Source organism: Cydia strobilella, chromosome 9 (genome assembly GCF_947568885.1).
Source record: "Cydia strobilella chromosome 9, ilCydStro3.1, whole genome shotgun sequence".
In the NCBI taxonomy this organism is placed as follows: Eukaryota; Metazoa; Arthropoda; class Insecta; order Lepidoptera; family Tortricidae; genus Cydia; species Cydia strobilella.
This window is the reverse complement of record NC_086049.1, coordinates 14,798,663-14,819,230: the sequence shown is the minus strand read 5'-3', so window position 1 is coordinate 14,819,230 and position 20,568 is coordinate 14,798,663. Positions and strand designations below refer to the sequence as shown.

The window sequence follows — 20,568 nt, the reverse complement described above, 5'->3', positions numbered from 1 at the left end:
GCCGGCAACGCACTTGCAAGTCCTCTGGTATTGCAGATGTCCATGGGCAACGGTAATTGCTTACCATTAGGCGATTTGTCTGCTCGTTTGCCTCATATATCATTTTTTTTTAAACTTGCGTTAGGCCCCAAAAAATAATATAAAGAAGCCGGGTCGATCTACCCCATCTACCCGGTCGACCCTGTTTATTTTTATAGAGTTGTTTGTTATATTTATAATTTAACTTTTGTATAAATTACAAATGCCATAAGCCTCGATTTTCAACAATAACACGAACTCCACCAACAGCGGTGTTTTGCGCCATGCTCATTTATTTTTCTTTTAACGGCGACTTGTCGCGGCGGTATGAACTGCGTATAAATAAACCACTTTGACGACGGCGTTATCGGTACCTACATATCGATTACTACGACGGAACCTTGGTCATAAAATAAAGTTCGTACATCATTATTAAGATATTCAAGATAATTGGTATCAGTTTCAACTAAATTTCCTGAAATTGTTTTGTCGGTTTTGAATTTTATTATGCTTTTGTTTAGCTCCTGAGTTTTAATACTTTTAATGATAGCTAAAGAGAATAAAGAGATAACTAAATAGCATGATTCAAATATCATTCTGATGTCAGTGTACGTTCGAATTGGCCTGTATGTGACTTTATTTATTTTCTCTTTGCTTTGGCCGTTAACGTTCTCTTCTGTTACACGTTAAAGTTTTAGAGCGAGTATTTACGAAGTAGTACGAACTTAAAATTAGTTATCTATCCAATTTAAAACGTTACTGGAGCGTTCTGAAATTTGGTACATGGAGACTATATAAAGGAGCCAAATCTCTATGTATAAAGTGTCCATCAAAAAACAGTAATTAGGCGGCGCCACCATACACCGAAATACTACCAAGAACAACCTACGTAATTTGGTCGGGTTATTTGTTGCCTTGTCCCAGAGCCTAACTAGCGCCACCGAAGAGATTAGGAACTATTATTTAAAGCTGAAAGCGATCACTTTTGCAACAATTCTGCCATAAGAGATTGGCATCCTTTCTATACCATCCATAATTTGGTAGTTTACATTTGACGTCGAGTAGAACGGGTTAAAAATTATAATTGAATCCGGGTGTGAAGTGAAGCCCCGTGCAAATTATTTTAAAAAGGCCGTTCCAATTTATACATGTATTCGCGCCTCAGCGCGTTGCTGATTTATTTCGCCAGGATTGCCAGGTGACGCCTTCTGATGGTAAATAAAATTTAAAAAAGTACGCGTGTGTATGACAGTTGCTTGATTATTTTATGCTGAACGCCCTATAGGCAGTCAAGTTTATAGATACTTATTTAAAATCCAGCGTTCAAATTTTAAATATTTATAAATGAAATGAAATGAAATGAAATCTATTATTCATAACACACAGTTATAGGTCAATACATAATTAGATTATTTCGCATTTCACATTTGGTATATTTAAGTACTTATTTTTAAGTATTAATTAATTTATTAATTAAAATACATTATATATATTTAATTACAAAATTTATAATATTTATAATAATAAATATTTAAAACTGGAACGTTGTTTTTACTTACAGCACGGTTTGTGAACCTCGCATTTCCGAATTATAGTATATTAGCTTCTGCCTGCGAGTTTACTATGTGGAACGTAATGTCGATGATGTTTGATAAAATCTACCTTAAGTGCTTCCTCGGGCCTCAAACTATTACCATACCAAATGCCTTCTTCGCCTCCCTATTGTTATAATGAAAATCATACTAAAACTTTGCCCAGGTCCTAAATATTGCATAAGCCCATGAATCCTATGATACAAATTTATAGTGGAATTGATAATGCTAGTTAAGGAAAAGTTATATACTAAAGGCGAAGTCAACCCTTATTCGAAACGAAATGTAACATTGATAACGGGGTTTGCTAATTATTAATTTTGTTCTTTGTTTCACTGGGTAGTATACCTAGTGCATACCGCAAGCAGCTCTTTTTAGCGCCCTCGAGATCTATTGTCTGTTGTCGTGCAGCGGCGGTTCGCTAATTGTGTCGTTTTCAATTAAAAGGTACATTGTCGCTTGTCATAAGGACGCTCTGGCAAGTTATTCGTATAAAGATACAATCCAATTTCGTTCTTATTTTAAGCGACAATGTGGTACCTTTTGATTGAAAACGTCACAATTATTGACGAGGGCAACACAGGTATGTCAAGTCAAGTATACGAGTACTACTGCATTTTATTATATGGTATGTTCACCATTTTGTGTTGTGTCATGTCCCTGCTTAATCAAGTGAGAAAGGAGGATGTCCGCTTACCAGCTGACGTATTAATCTAGCATTTTATAGTAAGCGGACTAGACAAATTCTCAATCGGCAGACTATGTGTTATAACATAACCTTACCGAGTATACGCGAGTCGAAAACTCAAGGTATTATATGTACGGATGTGCCGTTACAGTTCACAGTTTATTGGAACCCAATTCAGATTCAACAACTTTTTACGGTTGTGATCTTATTTTGACACAGACTTCGATCGCTTACGATGATTGGCGCATGCAAAATGAATTGAAAGTCATGCGTAAGATGCGCGACAATCACCAAGACTATGGACGATATAGAAAGGACGACAATCTCTTATGGCAGAGCTGTTGCAAAAGTGACCAGCGTTCAGATGTAAATAATAGTTCCTAATCTCTCCGGTGGCACTAGATAGGCTCTGGGGCATGACATGAACCATAGAGGTATAATAATATAGAGATGGCAGGGCAACGAATAACCCGACCAAATTACGTAGGTTGTTTTTGGTATGTTGTCAGGAATGTTAAGCCGTGTTTTTAATTTTGTCGCATTGTATGTATAGTCCCTCACGGTCGCACGGGCACACATCTATATAAAGTACTAGGTCTATGACATTTCATTTCGGTGCATGGTGGCGCCGCCTAATTACTGTTTTTTGATGGACACTTCATATATTGAGATTTTGCTCCTTTATATAGTTTCCATGACCAAGACGATCAAACCGATGTCAAAACGGTAACAAGTTGCTAAATCTTAATTAAGCTCCTTACTTGACTCGCGAGCTAATAGGAATGCGCCGCCAGTACGTTATCTCATGAAATAGCTCATCCCAGGCTACTTAGGGGCTCCGCCGCATCTAATAGAATGTTAATCTACCGTCGCGCATCTAGCCGTGTTTACTTTAAAGCTGGCTCTACACTGACGGTAAACACATACGTTTATTCAAACAAGGCACTTGACGCTGACGTATCCGATCCATATCGTATCTAGACCTAATATTTGACGTATCTTAAAGCTCGAGTCGGGTCGTGAGTCAATTAGCCTTGGAATTGGCTTTACTTAAACGTATTGCCTTGGCAAGGAAAGGATAATATGTGTACAAATTAATTATGTGTTTAATGAATTACAGAGTAGATTCGTAGACGCATTTTGAATAAAATCGGCTCAGTAGTAAAATTTTCCATAAGGTCTAACAGTTGATACTGTTGGTCCCTATGAAATACGTTACGTATTATATTACGATGGGTTAATACCGCTAGCGGTTGAAATTTAAGGTCCAGTAGGTTCGTGTTCTTCTCTCACTCTCACTGAGCGTAGGTAAGTGTGTTCCCATGGTATTTTTACTGAAATGTACGAAAGTTTTATGTTATTTCAGTCAGTCTCAGTACAAAAAGCACTGAGTCTGGTTGAAGTAGCATGACATGTACCAACGTTTCAGAATCGTTTATGACTCACTGTCAGTGCAGAATGACAGTAAAACCATAAACTGTAGTTTATGACCTATGGATGGTATAGAAAGGATGCCAATCTCTTATGGCAGAATTGTTGCAAAAGTGACCGCTTTCAGCTTTGAATAATAGTTCCTAATCTCTCCGGTGGCGCTAGTTAGGCTCTGGGACATGAGTATAACATGAACCATATAAGGCAACAAATAACCCGACCAAATTACGTAGGTTGTTTTTGGTAGTATTCCGGTGTATGGTGGCGCCGCCTAATTACTGTTTTTTGATGGACACTTTTCATACATAGAGATTTGGCTCCTTTATATATTCTCCATGTTATGACCCTTTGATATTCAAAATGGCGATGTTGCTTAAAGTGGAATATTGATAGCTTATAATGCAGTGAACTAATGATGTAATGTGCAGCTAATGAAGAGTTATTTTTGTCTTGTTTTAAGCATTCTTTAGTTAAAGCCTAGCAAGCAGCCAGCAAGCCATATATAGGGTACTTCCCGTTGACCTAGAACTATGAAATTTGGCAAGTTATATCGCCTTACACAACAAATACTGGGATAAATCTGAAAATTGTAAATTTGTAAAAAAAAAGAAATAGTTAAATTTATACGGAACCCTCAGTGGTCGATGCTATGCATAATAAAAGCGTTGGTAGCGTAGCGGTACTAAGGCCATGCGACTTTCAATCTCGAGATCGCGGGACCCTTGCTCGTACCAACGAGTTTTTCGAGAGGGATCATGAGGAAACCACACTAGTTCCAATAAAGCCTAGTTTCCCCGCTGAGTTGGAAGGTCAGAACTAGTGCCTAATACAATTCATGGGATTAGTTGCCAAACGGACCCAGGCTCCAGGAACATGATAACTGTATCTATCATGCTGAACGTTTTTTCAATATTTCTATCCCTAACGAAGCGGAGAAAGTATATGTATGGGCCAGAGCCTGTGTATATTTTTTTTTACACAAACAACCTTAACGACATTGGCAAGTAACATCCGGTCCATGTTTTTTAACACTACTTTCAAAGTTATAAAGTTTTATAAAATACGAATAAAACCGTCGACTAGGCTTATTCAGGTGAGCCTTGACAAAAGATGCATATCTTTTCGGTTTCGCGCCGCGCTCACAATGGCCGCTAAAAATAGTTGCTCCAATTCGTAGCACCGTATCCGTAGCGGTGCTACGCCGTAGACACTACGGGTGCAATGGGCTCACCAACAAACTGCTCCGCAGTTTGGCGAAAAACGTATTATGGTGCACATATTGTATTTTTCAATGTTATTATCAATAAAAAAATCGTAGGGAAATGCATGTTTAATGGTAAGTATTAGGAGATCAGTTAAGATATCATTCTAATGTCAGTGTACGTTCGAATTGGCCTCATTATGTCTTACATAATTGACACAATACGAAAGTGAAAAACGCTATAAACATGTCTTCCATAAACCATGTCACAAATACTATATAAGTTAATATTAAATGAGTATTTAACCTTAGTTTGATTCATATTAAATTCATTCTCAATATATTTAATTATTCATCTTCTTTAACAGATATACTTTTCGATTTATATATCAATAGGTTATTGAGTGTAATAAAGACTTTACAAACTACCTGTAGTGCAAAGTCCATATAATAAGTTTTACGAAGTAAACATACAGTTCTAACTAACTATATCACTTTTCCAAGTCACAATAACCCATAATTGTTTTTTTATCGGAATAGTGTGACCGTGATGACCCTGCATTGAATTTTGAACCCTACTCCCCAGAAAATAAAATTTACTGAATCATCCTTCAGGCATCAATACTTATCAATTAAGTCAGCGTCAACACGACCCCCGCTTCGTAATTTGGCCGTTCCTTCATTATCAATTCCATGGAAAAAGCCTGATAAAAAACGACTTTGATCCTAATTGCTAGGTGCATATAATCTAGAATAGCTTAAAAATTTAAGAGGATTAGTCATTTTGGATTTGAACGAAATCAAGGCTAATGTTTACTCTGTTGTGAAAGAAAAAGTTAAACCTTAGAAATGTAAGACGTAGGGTTAAGCGTAATTTATGTTTACATACCTACCTACGTATTATAAATTTTACCGTTGCGATGTTTATGAATGTAGGTAAGGAAAAAACCCTAACCTATACATGCAAAAGTCGTAGTAGCTTGGTGTGACTCTTAAGAGTCACACCAACCCGCCGCCAAAAATCAGCTCCCATACAAACTAAGCAACGTTCTCATTTTAAGACAAGCTTAAATTATATGAAACATGGCATTAATATTTTACGTACATTTATCTATGTCTGGTACTAAGGTTTCGATCCTAAAACCGGGGGAGGAAATTCCTATTAAACCGCACTGTACGTTGCTGTTGCAAACCGCGAAGTCGCTGAAGATATACCTTAGCACTATCCCATGTTGCTCGTCGCTGGCTATGCTCGCGCGCGGCGAGTTCCCGAGCCGGCTGCTCGCACTCTTCCGACGCATCTCGTGCGCATCCTCGTCCTTGCTCGTGAACGAGATGCGCGGCGTCTGCGCGCGCAGCCCGCACACTTTGTGCGACGACACGCCGCGGCATAGCAGCTGGCTTTGAGTTAGGTCTGGAACAAACATGAATCTAGTATAACTGGATCGGTCATGAGGGGTGGGGGAAAATGACCGAACGGGATAGTCTTATGTATCTTTCAGTAGGAGTAGCAGAGAAAGCGCTGTTATTGTTTGTCCTTGTCATAGTTTCACTTTTCCACCGCTGCCACAACCGAGGTTGTGGCAAACAAATAAGTACGTGACATGTCATGTTTGTTCGTTGCTTGTTTAATTATCGTTGTTTTGTATGAAATTGTGCTTTCTCTTATGAAATATAGTGATGGTTAGCGTTTTGAATGCTTGAACTTTGATAAAATACTGGTGAATTGTTCTGTAATCGGCTGTAATAGCCGCTCTGAGCAAAAATATGAGATCATAACATTTTACACGTAAGTACGGTATTTTACACCTTCCTCTTAACGCAATATGTGAGAATAACATCGTAAAATTACGTTACACTCAAAGCAATGTAGAATCAAACGATTTCAATAAAAATATCACAATTATTTACGCAAATTAACAAAACATTATTTGTAAAATTATCCGCTCAAATTACGTAGGTAGGTAGGAGTCTGAGGTCAGCCATTTTTAAACTTCTTCTTAATTTAGCTGCATAACAATCATGTTAGGGATACCAGATGAAAATATCATAATTTTATGGGTAATTTTGACCTCGAAGTTTTTTCGTACTTCTAATTCCAAAAAATAAATAAACAAATGTTGTGAAGATTAAATGTGGTGTACATTAATTGGTGTGATTGCGATTTGTGATTTCTTTAAATTAAAACCCATAATACATTTTATTTTACGTTTTATTTACTAAACATGTTTAGTTTTGTACCAGCTGCGCGACTTATAGGAGGTATTTCATTGTTTATACGCCTAAAAAGAACGGCCCATTGACATTTTATATAACAATTTTTTAATACCGTCAAACAAGCTAACTTTGCCTCCAGGGTAATCACCCCAACGTAATACGGGGTAATTTTTACCAATATGGTATCCCCACGTTTATGACGTCATCTATGTCTATCCCTTACGGGCGCACGCGTATAGCTGGTCTATGTAATGCTAGGTCTATGGGAACAAAAGACAACATATTTAAGTCTGACCGCCCGCAAACAATGATCTACCAAGCTACCTACCGACTTCCGTTTTTTAGGGTTCCATACCCAAAGGGTAAAAACGGGAGCCTATTACTAAGACTCCGCTGTCCGTCTGTCTGTCTGTCACCAGGCTGTATCTCATGAATCGTGATAGCTAGACAGTTGAAATTTTCACAGATGATGTATTTCTGTTGCTGCTATAACAACAAAATACTAAAAATAAAATTGCAACTTTCAATTATTACTTAAAATTGGTTCCTGGTTATCAAAGTAGGTTTCCCTGTGTCTCAAGAGCCAGTTACTTCCCGATTAGTATGCAACAGCAACATTTTCCGCCGTGAACGCATCTCTTGCTGATCCAGTTGCTGTCCAAGGAAATTTACTTGCTTCTGCAAAGCATCCAGATAACCCAGAATGAACCTTCTGAAAGCGCTGTTGTGTTACTCATTTATGTTACTCACATAGTAACATATCCCTTACTCGCATATGTTTATACTTTATTTATACATGGACTACTCAAGTGTACACCCTATTGGTCATACATAACAGGCCTACGTAAATTAATTGACATTGACATCATAGGTAGGTTAATTTTGTAAATACATATATCTAAAAAGGGGCCCACAGACTATCAGTCCGCCGGACGATATCGGCCTGTCAGTTATTCGGAACTGTCAAATTTTTGTTCTAACTGACAGGCCGATATCGTCCGGCGAACTGATAGTCAGTAGGCCCCTTAAAAGACGTGAACCAATAATATATAATAAAAGTGTTATACACGTAAAAAACTTCAGACATCCTTCCCATAATATAATGATTGAATTATGCCTCGGCAAAACCAAACCGAACCCATGTACGCCTCAATGTAAACAGCGGAAACAAGGTCAATCTTTAATATTCTGAAAGACAAAACTTACTAGAAATCCTTTCTAAAACATGCCTTTTATAGTTGAATACCTGAGCGCACAAGCAAAATAAAACATTCACCAATAATTCTATCATATCTTTATTGCAAAACAGTTGAGGCAATAAAATCTTTACTACTTATTGATGGGACTAGAATGTTACTACAGTTTCAAACCGAATACGTCATAATATGGTATCACTATTGTTGTTTTTGCGACGTTTTAGCAACTAGGTTCAAAAAGGGAATCGGCGTTAGGATGAAAGCAATATAAAATTCCCAGGCTCTTTTTGCTCTGACGGCGCTGGGCAAATATTTGGCAGTTGGCTAATAACGGCCTAAGGAATGGTAGTTCGCTAAAAAAGTGCCTCGGGATGTAACGAGGGCAAGAGTATGGCTATGTTTGTATACCTAGTCTGAGAGCTGGAGCCCGATTCACGTTTATCATTCTGTTATGTTTTCGAACTGGTTTTGATCAGTCTTGGGCAAAAAGTAATTGAATTACTAATAAGTAATTGCAATTACAAATTACATAGCAAATTGAATTGCTTGTAATAAATTTTCGTGCAATTCAATTAATGAACTATAAATTAGTAATTAAATTACACAAGTAATTAATTGTGCCCAACACTGGTTTTGATACAACCTTGATGATTGTCTTGGTGTATGGCGCGCATCTTACGTACGCCTTTCTCTTCATTTTGCATACACTAATCAACGTACGCTATCTTCAAGGTCTTATCAAAATAAAATCAAAACCGTAACAAGTTGTTAAATCTAAACGGGGCTCCTGGAGGTGGTCTTGGCAATATTTTTTGTTATATACCTCTGACTACGGCAACGCTAAAAGGAATGGTACCTATGGGTCATTTGTTTTATCGAAGCACGTTGAAACTATGGCGAATGTCAAATGATCCGTCTTTTTGGTCAGGAAGTTGTAGGAGTGTAGGAACGATACGAATAGATTATTTGATTGTTGATGTTGTCAATGCCCTGCACTTTTAATAAACAAGAACGCGCGCACATAAAAATGCTTTCTCTGTTGTAGTTGTATAAATAATAAGCTGTCTTAATAATCGTTTTATTTATAATGGCTTTTATTATTGTAACACCGCATTGGTAAGCAGGTCAATCAATGAATATTTTTTTTCGTTACTTGAATTTGAATATTAAACGCAGCTGCCTCCTAGACCATTTGTTCGCATTTTGTCGGTAGAACGGCATCTCACAAAAAGTTGCTTTAGCGACTTTAGCCAGATGTTGTTTTTGCCTATAGCTGTCTAAGGCCGCTTACCTAACTCAGCCCGAATTGACAGGGCTCGTTTAAAAAAGGAATACAGGATTATCGGTAAATAAATGGGTCGTACTTTTAAATAATTAATTATTTATATGTAAGAAATACATTTATCAAGATGTATTTATTATCAGCAGGTTGAAAGTTTCAAATATTTAGGTAGCTTAATTACCAGGGACTCCAGGTGCACACCAGACATCGTTGCAAGGATTGCTATGGCAAAAAAGCTTTCAACCAGAAGAAACAATTATTGAAATCCCGTTTATCATGCAGAAGCAAGAAGCTACTGATTAAGGTGTACATCTGGAGTATAGCCCTTTATGGAAGTGAAACGTGGACAATGACCCTAAGAGATAGAAAGAGAATGGAAACATTTGAAATGTGGTACTGGAGGCGAATGGAAGGCATTAGTTGGAGAGACAGGATAACGAATGAGGAGGTGCTAAGAAGAGTAAGTGAAAGAAGAGCTATTCTGAACACTATTGCAAATAGACGCGGGAAAATGATTGGACACTTAATACGACACGACTACTTCTTTAAAACTATCCTGGAGGGGCGGATAGGAAGGAAGCGGGGTAGAGAAAAACCCAGACGCAGCTTTTTAGATCAAGTGAAAGAAAAAGTAGGGGTCGTGTCGTATCGAAAAGTCAAAGAGCTGGCGCGGGATAGGGAAAGCTGGAAGATACTCCACCGACAAGAGAATAACTCTTAAGTTAATGATGATGATGATTAACATTTAAGCGAGGGCCGATATAGGTCGAGGATAAAAATGGGCATCTATGCCCGATTTATATACTCTGCTTTTCAATTCAATTGCTAAAATATATAAAAATATCATACAGGTATTTAAGGTTATTTTACCATATTTATTCAAGACTAAAGAAATAAGTAGGTACTCCAACCCGCGCATGACCGCGTGGGGAGGAGAGCGCGCCAGCCGCCAGCTGCTGCAATAGCAGTTTTTATGGCAAGTTTTAGACTTTATTGCTTTGCAATAAGAGGAATTTATGCCGCTGAGATGCCACAAACATAAACACCAACTTTACGAGCATGAGAAGTGAAAAAGTTGTAAGTTGTTGGTTTAAAAAATGCACCCCACTTATTTCAGTACTAACGAAATACTCAATTTCACGATTTAACTCAATTTACGCAACAATAATAATCTTCACACCAACTTGCGTGTCAAAACTGTAACATGAAATATGAAGCACGTAAGTGGAAATGAAAAAGGTTTAATTAGGCAAAAAACATTACATCACAGAAAACTTGACAGTGGTCCCCAAACTAGGCCGAGCCTGTATCTTGGGAACCACAGAGAGTTCGTAAGCATTTAAATTTATGTTACACTTATATATGTCACCTAGTACTTAAAGAAAAAGTTATTGTAATACTAAACGCTAACATGTTTAAAATTGTTGAAATTTTTTTTTATTTTTTTTTATCGCGTATATATATATATCTTTACTTGAAAAATAATTATAGTGTATAACTAGCCTTATGAACCGATTTTGCATGTACAACCAGCCTTAAAGTTTGTAGTCTATGATTGTTCATTATTTTAGTATGTGGGTATTTTTGCACTTTGTAATTTTTCCTCAGTCACCCGTTGACCACGAACGCTGTAAAGAGTTCGAAACGTCGGGATGTATTATAAATTCAATATACGCGATATAATCCGTTTTCATAGTTTTATTTCATGAGTAACTATCGCGGTAACCGAAGACAATATTTTGTTGAAAATTACTAAAAAGGCATGCAGTAAGTATAACTATATTTACCGAGTAAAGATTGTGATATTGTAGGGTATATTGTAGTATGATTGAATGAGTGTGTGGATGAGTGTGTGTGTGTTTGTGTATGTATATTTGTATGTATGATCCTACTTACTTAAGGAGAATAGGGTCTCTGTCTTACAGTATGACAATGTCAACAACCATTTCCCCAGGACCACTTTCAACTTAGGAAGCGCACACTGTTGTATGTTTATGTGTTTGCATATGACATTGTAGATAAAGGGGTGCATGCAGTGAGGAGCTCGCTTAACAAAAGCTGAGCTGCTCTTTGGAAGGGGAACTCGGTATATTCTTCTCTTTAATAATTCTTCATGCAGCATTGACTTAAATATTAGTCCATGGGTGCGAGTAACCGCTTTCATTATGTACAGTTGCCTAACCGTGAGAAGTTTGCTTTCTCTGTCAAGATTTTCAGTCGGGTAACGGAAAGGTTTCCTGAGCATGACTTTTATGACAGCCCTTTGGGCCCGCTCCAGGTCTAGCAGTGTTGTCTTACAGGCGCTACCCCAAACTGCAATACAGTATTGTAAAACGGATTGACATAAGGCATAATACACCATTTGCATAATATTTAATGGAGTGCAGTCGCGAAGACGTTTAACAATGAAAATTATCTTCCTTACTCTCTTCGACAGGACTTGGATGTGATTTTTGAAGGACAGGTGTTGGTCGATGAGGAGACCTAAATACCTGACCGTTGAGCATCTAGTGATGTGGTTGCAGGAGCAAGGCGAGTACGTATTATCACAGTTATGAAGGGTTAAATGTATGGATGCCGGTGGAGTGGTTAAGATTGTTTTGCTGAAAGAGATGTAGTACGTTTTTTCTACATTTAGGGTAAGGAGGTTGCCGTCAAGCCAAGAAACTACTTTTGCTAGTCCCTCATTGGCCGCTGAGAACGTTTCTTCCCAGGTCTTCCCACAAAACGTTACCACAGTATCATCTGCATAACAGATCATGTTTGAGTCGGGAATATCTAGCTGCAGAAGGTCATTAATATATATTGTGAAAAGGGTTGGGCCAAGAATGCTCCCCTGTGGTACACCAAAGTTAACAGGAAGTTGGCTGCTAAGGAATTCACCAATTTTTACCGATTGCCGCTTATTTGTTAAGTAGCTTCTAAACCACTTATAGCCAAGTATCCATTATTATTTACCTATATTTATTTTATTTTATTATTTAAGGAGTACCAACAGCTACAAAAACCAATAACAGGTGGTACTCACAGATATAAATTAAATAAACAATACATCAATTTATTATTAAATTTCGAACAAATTACAATAATCAGAGTCTATTCTTAGGGCAGGAATAAAGTTTCTTGCTATTAAGGCAATTTGTAGAGAGACTTCAAAGGCACTGAGAGCCCCTGATTCGATTTGAAGCAATTTAATTACAGAAATGGATTTCAAATCATGTATATTTGATTGTTTGCTCATAAATAGGGAGTAATTTTTTTATCTTCGCTAAGTATGCGAAAACCCGTCAACTTAGGTAATTATATTTTCTCACTAATAACTAAGTAAACTTAAAATTTACTCAAGTGTCCGTGACGCGCTCTCAACGCATTTATTTTCAAGCTCTGAATATAAACCTTGGCTCACCGAAATATCACCTATTGTTCACCTTTATTTAGAAATTCTTGGGGCTGATTCTCTTTTAAAAATTTGATATTGTTTTTCTAATTTTTAAACGACGTAGTTTCAAAATAACCTACATTAAGGCATTACACGCGCACCAATAAGTACGAGCGAAATGCTTTAGGTATGAGAGGACTCTGATTGCATTTCGTCAGGGAGGCCAATTCGTAGCTACACTTGACATCAAAATGACATCTAAATGATTTCAGATTTAGATTTAGATTTTAGGTTTATTTATTTCAGGATAAAAATTACACTATAAATTTGCATCAATGTCAAAATTATGCTTATCTTCTTATCATGATCGTCAAACATTACATACTAAAATATACAAAATAAATTAAAATAATTTTCTCTCCCAATAAGGATCGTCATATAAGTATGTATAAACAAAAACATGTCAAAAATTGATGTCAATCTTAGCAATTTAGAATCATCATTAAATGTCAAACAAAATAAAATATCACAAAAGAAGTAAATGTAATTTTTAAAATAGGACAATAAATCATTTGTATCAGTTAGTTATCATTCGCGCACGTGCATTTCATTCCTACTTGTCCGTACATGTGCGCCTAAAAATAAAATAAAATAATAAGATGCATTTATTTCAGACTAGGTACTGCTGGGGTCCATAATTTGTTAGTATGTACCTATAAATTTACAACTAAGGTTAACTGAAATAACTATCTTAGGACCTAAACTTAGATGCAGGTGAGTCTAGTGCTTTATCAGGCCACTATCCCACCTATCAGCCACGACGGCCAGGACTGTGGCGGCTGTCACGCACCCTGCGGAGCGTCGCGGCGCAGAGCGCTTGCGCAGCGCGAACCTAAGCGCGAGCGAGACTCACGGACGAATCAGAACACAATGACTTAATTTAAATATCATTTTCATGTCATAGTTTCAATTGGCCTCAGCCCAGCATGAGCGGCTTCCGCTGATTGAATGAATGAATGAATTTTTATTTGAATTTTGATTTGTGCTCACGGTCAAGGTCGTATCAAAATAAGATAAAAGAATCGGCCCCTTATCTTATCCAAACATCCCGTGTATAACAAAATAAGTGAACGCGTTCACTTAGGCTTTTACAACTAACTAGGCCCTTATTTTACAAAGTTGGTTGACAAGGGTACGGATAATATATTCGTTGATAATTAACGCAGGAAGGTATCTTCGTCTCAAGAGGAACATAGGTTCTAGTACCTATTTAAAATTTTGTATCCGTATTAGGAGGATATTTTAAAGCTTGCATTTGAAATGAGCTGCGAAGTAGCAGCCTTAGAATTGAATTCGCCAAACATTGTCTAGTGTGTACCGCCCCGATCTTGAAGACACTATAAAAACTATATTTAATAAGATCACGCGCGAAGGAAAGAAGATGATTATGGCTGGCGATTTCAATCTCAATGTCTTAAAGTCTGACGGTAGAATCAAGCAATATAAGGACATTTTAATAAACTACAACTGTAAATATCTTATTAGAGAACCAACTAGAAGTGCAACATGTATGGCAATTTTATGATTAATTTAGACGAGAGTCTTTGCAAACCTCAAGTTTTAGAAACGAAGAAATATCAATGGAATAACAAAGAAGAATTAGTAAGTGTGAAAAATCTCCCATATTCGTCAGAAATATATTCAAATCGAATTATGAATATTTTCATAATCTATAGGTAATTACTAGTGATTGTGATCTCTTACGGCAAATTGTAATAAATCCTTACCCAAACTGTAAAATGAATTAAGACAATCAATCAAGCCGCTCATTTCACATTGACAATATTTGTAATAAAATTGCTTCTAGTAATAACGCACTGTTAAAACTGAGACCTTTAATTAATCGTAAAACACTTATATCGACTTACTATGCACTGGTTCACGCTCATCTAATTTATGTCGTAACTACTTGGGGCAATGCTGTTGGAATACAAAGAATTTTTATATCACAAAAACATTACATACACCACATTTTTAAAATAATTAGTTTGCCTGAGTTTTCGCGGTAGCCCGGTGGGTATTAAATTGCAAAGTAATGATTCGATTTAATTTTCAAACCGGAGGTTAACGAGGGTAAAAAAGCGATCCAGCTAGGTTTTATTGTTGGTAAGAGCTTTTAAATGTTTACATTAATTTGTGTGTGTGAAGTCCCCAATCCGCATTGTGCTAACGTGGCTGCCAATGTTGTCACATGGAGTGGGACGTAAGTATAGATTATATGATCATGATGATGATACAACCATTGTTTACATGCATGATATAAAGTCTAATTTCACGGTTTTTCGAATGAATGCCCGCAAGAAAATAGGAATATGATAGATTTTTTGCCGCTACTGTAGGTACCTATTCTAGTGTGAAACAATTTCTCCAACACACGGTTGTATAATTAACAATGCATAATCAAATTATGTACAAACCGCGAGACAAATTAGCTTCGGTTTGTAATCACGAGGGCCTCTGTGTTGCCAAGTTTGGGGCTCAATGCGAGGAACTAATTGTTTCTGGCAGTTCATTGACCCTTATTAATTTTACTTATGTATTGGTAAACACAGAACACGTAAGGTCAACAACAATTCGTACATTGACAAAAGTAGATAGAAAAATATATTCGGATGAGTAATGAAGGGTATTTTTTTATGAGATTTTAATCTCGAAATGTAGAGCTCTTAATGAACAGCTTCTGCTTCCTCTGTAATCATAAGTATAACCCCTCTTTTTTTCACTTTAAAAACGGGGTCCCTTTATTTGACTTATTGAAAGTCATAATGTAATGATTGTCTGATTATCATTAGTCATAATTCTGAAACCGTTAACTTTTCAGGATTTTCGTAAGGTTATCCTATAGATAAGTTAGGTTAGTTTTGTTTTATGGCAATCCCGAAAAGTTACGCGTTTCTGAGAAAAACCAATTTATGATTGACGAAAATGCGGACATACAATACATTATGACATTTATGACTTAAAATTTTATGGGAAACAATAGATACCCTTTAAAAACACCTATACTCAAAAATAATATGGTTAATTATGTACATCGTTCCTTTCAAATCGCGATTTATCAAAATGTTATCAGTGACTAGGCATGTTCTTTTCATGAATGAAATTTTACCTTCAGATGCAACAAAAAGTCACGTGATAATTTACATACATTATTTCACTTCAGACTGCATGGTGTTTTCATAAAACAATTGTCACTTGGTCCCCTGATGTCACTCCTGCTTTCAAAATTACTGGCCCCTCCAATCACTCTTAAAGGCGTAAGGGTGGTTTCCTCCTGTCCAAATTTTTGTCCAATGTCATTGCGTCTCACTCTCTCATTAAGCAAAATGTGAGACCACATCAAAACGTCATCATCCGGCTTGAAGGACCACATATATGTAGCCGCCGTGCAGATCTCGACGACTCAAATAAAAAGGCTTCGATTTGAAGTTAACTGCTATAATTCTTCCAAGGTACTGGTTACACAGGGTTCAAAGGGTCCTTTGAACAAACGGTTAAATGCAGAAGTTATGGATGTTGTACGAGAAGGCTGATGAGAGAGTGATCTAGGAAAATTGAACATTAAAAAAGGTGGTTTAAATTTAGATGCCTCTAATTGGCCGCGATACAAATTAGCGCTCCTACTGGTGTTTTAGAAAATGCTTCCGTATACTAGCCGAGCCCGACGGCTGCGTTTAGCTTCTTCATTGGGAATATTTTAAGATTTTATACGAATAAAAGGTTGCCTTCGCAACAATACACATTGGACAAATAAATTGGATAAGTTAAATACTATCCTGAGATTGGCTTTCGTACAAAAATAGAGGCCAGTGATTATACCTACAAGATTGTACGTATTGCAAATTAATAGTTAAGTACCCTTTTTGACAAGGTTTCTGACTTCTAAATAGGAACTTATCATAAAATATAGACTGTACTTTTTATACTTCTTGACGACCGGGCTGGCCTAGTCGGTAGAGCCCTGCCTATATGAAGCTGGTTGTTCCAGGGTTCGAATGCTGGTACGGAAATTTATTTGTGTGATGAGCACAGATATTTGTTCCTGACTCACGGTACATACGGTAGCCAAGTCGTGACTTGTCACTGACAAATAACCCCCCTGTGTAACCCCACAGGTACACAAGTTCTGGCAGTGGGGATTGTTTGACAAACACACTAGCAGATGTCTGGCGGCTCTCTGTTTGCTCAACAAACCGCTGTTGTTGTTACTTGATTGCTTCGTGCCGTGTTTAATTTATTTTGGGATGGTTATAAATTGCTGATATTTTATGAGAAATATAGATAACATACAATATTGTCTGTATGCGTCTCACTCGCGCAAATACTTCGCGCTATGTAAGAAAAAGTACAAATTAAATGCACGCGTAAAATGATAACAAAGGGACATGATTTAGAATTTTAGACATCAAAATATACGTTCGAATTGGTAATTTACTGTTCTATAGAAATCATATTTTAAGTAAGGGAATCAACTTTAGTTTCGACAAATCTCTTATTCAATCTGTTTCAATTTGCTAAAGATAAATTGATATATTATTCAAACTTCACGTTTGCATCTGCGGTGAACGGTGAGTTGTGCTGCTGAGGACTGATGACTGAAACGTGACTCTTACTTTTTTAACTAAAACTGTATACATAGGTAGCATGAATATTTTTCGTTGAATTGAACTTACCAGCTACCAAGCCAAAACTGCAAAAGTTTTCTACCTCGCCACACTTGAGTTGACGGTAAGTTATCGTACAAGTAATAGCCAAGTTAGTTCACAAATGGTAGGACATTTAGTATGCAAACAAAAAAATGCGGATAAAATCTTAGTAAAGAGCAAACAATTTAGTATTTTATGAATGTCGGTATTTTTATACTAATTTTTTGACTATTATTGATGTTTACTACCCAAGCAAGTACTACAAAAACGTCAACATTTAGCAGTATATGTACTCTTAGTAGTAGTTTTGATAAATTACATAATAGGCCAATCAAATTAAACCCAAGATTAGCGTTTTAAGGAATTAATTCCCCGCAAGCTGGAAATATTTTTAATTTTGGTCCTAAATGCGTGTAATCCGAGTTTGCTCCCAAAGAAGGTGTGCATACATTTTTGCTATTTTGTTCGAGAATATGGCATAGGAGAGGGAGAAATGGAAAATATTCCACCGGAAAGAGGATCTCTTAAATTGAAGAAGTAGATCAAAAACAGTACGCCCGACGGAAAATTTGTTCTAATCATGATGCAAATTGATATCTGAGGATCCGAAAAGTACCTTAATATGAATTCCCGCCAAAAAACATAGAAAAAAATCAAAGCATGTCTTCATAGCATTATAACAGAAGTATATTTTCAAATTACCTATAAGTAGCCATAAAAAGTAAAAACCCGTGCGATAGCCACATCTTCTGTCGCAAGTTTCGCGCGGGGCGCCTTCTTTTTTGTTCTCTTCTAATTTCTTGGCTTTACGCCCTCTCTTAATGCACATTGCACATCGAGAATTTGAAAAAAAAAATCCGTTTGGTTACTGGAAAAAATAAACATGAGCCCAAAATAATTTCAATATTCCTTAGGCTTTTCATTAAAAATAGCAAAAAACATTGAAAATACTTCGAATATAGGTCGCCTAAATGTCACATTAATTACATTAAACCGGCTGACCCTAGTGCCTAGTATGCTGGGGTTGCGGGGTCCTATTTCCGCTGACGTGTCCGGGCCGGTCCGACCGGACAGTGTCAGGCCTAATCGAATGGATTTTTCAGATAGCTTAAATAGCAATTGAATTGTGCAGGTTTGTACCTGTTAGCTGAGCTCCAATGGACGTACGATTCTTTTCAACCAACTTTAGGTACTTCATTGCCTTTGCATTCCACGAATTACAGGCTCATTAACGATTCGACATTTGATTTTCTTTGGCTGGTATTTAAACGATCAGCAATAATATATAACCTTACCTAAACACGAGTAACAGCCAGAACCAGAACAGTGTTCTGCTGTGCAAATCATTTTTTTTTGTATGAAGTTCTTTTGAGGTACTACGATTAAAATTATTTTATTTTGTTTTACTTTTTATGTGCATCAGTCATAATAGGATGCCATGTTTATTGAAGTTTCGTGAAACAATGTTTAAAAAAAAGGAAAACTTAGTTTTTTATTTGCTATGCGATTTCATGTCTTGGTTTCAATTTAGCAGAAAATTCGTAAAGTAGGAACCTATATTTTTTAACGAAGATTCGTGGACATACATATAAATATTTTCTTGATCAATTAGACACAGCCTTAAATTACTGATTTCTTACACCTAACTGTTCAGTAACAACTACTCCGAATTAAGTGTATGTTAGCTTTAAAACATTTCCAAGAAAAAAGTGTGTTATAATTTTTTCATATTTTTTAATGAAAAAACGGTACATTACTTCAGTATGATTAAAAATAAGTTGGACTTCGGTATTTATTTGTAATCCTTTATGAAAAACTGACGCAAAAAGATAACTGCATGTTAAATCACATATTCATAGTGTCATGATTTATTTATGTTAACATTTAAGATAGCAGTTAAATAATAACTCTACTGTGGCAACATTAGTACGTTACCCCGATTAATACAGGGGTAGCTGGGAAAGTAACATTATACTGTTGGCAACACGGGAGTTTTAGCAAATAGTGGGGCACGGAGTAACGGGGACAGACTCGTTCACTTGGGTTGAGGCGATCAAAGAGGACGCATCGCAAAGGACTTAAGTCAGAGTACCTGTAAGTACCTCCATTGTTGTGTTGGGAATAATTTAGAGTAACCATGCAAGAAGCTTCACAATAGATACTCAGCACAGCTGACCCTTAACTTTTTCTTATCGAGAAAAGGCCCCAAGATTCGCATTAGGTATGTGATATCTTATTTCTGCCTCTGGAGAAATGGCATAAAGAATGATATATGAAGCTAGTCTCATCTGGTTTCAGTGGCGTTTCCTTATATTTTATTAGCCTTATCGACAATAATAAAATCGAGTCGATGAACTTGTCTAAGCGGGGTTGGTTTTTATGAGGCTTCCACTGATAGATGTCTGTTATTCTGACTTTATTAGGCCACGTTTTTTATGCGATCGTCGAACGTTTAGCATTGATTACCGTTGTTTTGTTAAAAATATAATTTAAAAGAAATATAATATTTTTTATGTGTAATTGTACCCATGACGTTACTTATATATATTATGGTGTAGCAATATAGGTAAACATATAGAGTTCGTGTACACTATTTACTTGCAAAATCGCCGTCAAACATTACAAAAATATTGGCACGTTAAAATTCATATTTATAACATGTACTGCACTGCCATCACAAGAAGTTCCCCAACTATGCATTAGTTACCTAACTATTAACTACCTATAATATACCTAATTCATAAGATTTATAGTTTTGAACACGAGGTACAAGGATGAGAAATGTTTCCACGCTCTCGAGCCATAATTCCAACCGCAGCGAACACCCTACTTCATCAAGGGATGTATTCAGATTATAC

The 20,568-nt window shown here is 36.6% G+C and overlaps 1 protein-coding gene across 1 annotated transcript in view; it reads right to left on the bottom strand.

Moving 5' to 3' along the window:
* The window catches only part of LOC134744422 (ankyrin-repeat and fibronectin type III domain-containing 1), a 246,812-nt gene that overhangs the window by 180,455 nt on the left and 45,789 nt on the right, over positions 1 to 20,568 (bottom strand). Inside the window, exon 3 of the mRNA XM_063678234.1 lies at positions 6,146 to 6,344. Within this exon, the coding sequence (XP_063534304.1) occupies positions 6,146 to 6,344 (199 nt within the window). The remainder of the gene's footprint in view (positions 1 to 6,145; positions 6,345 to 20,568) is intronic.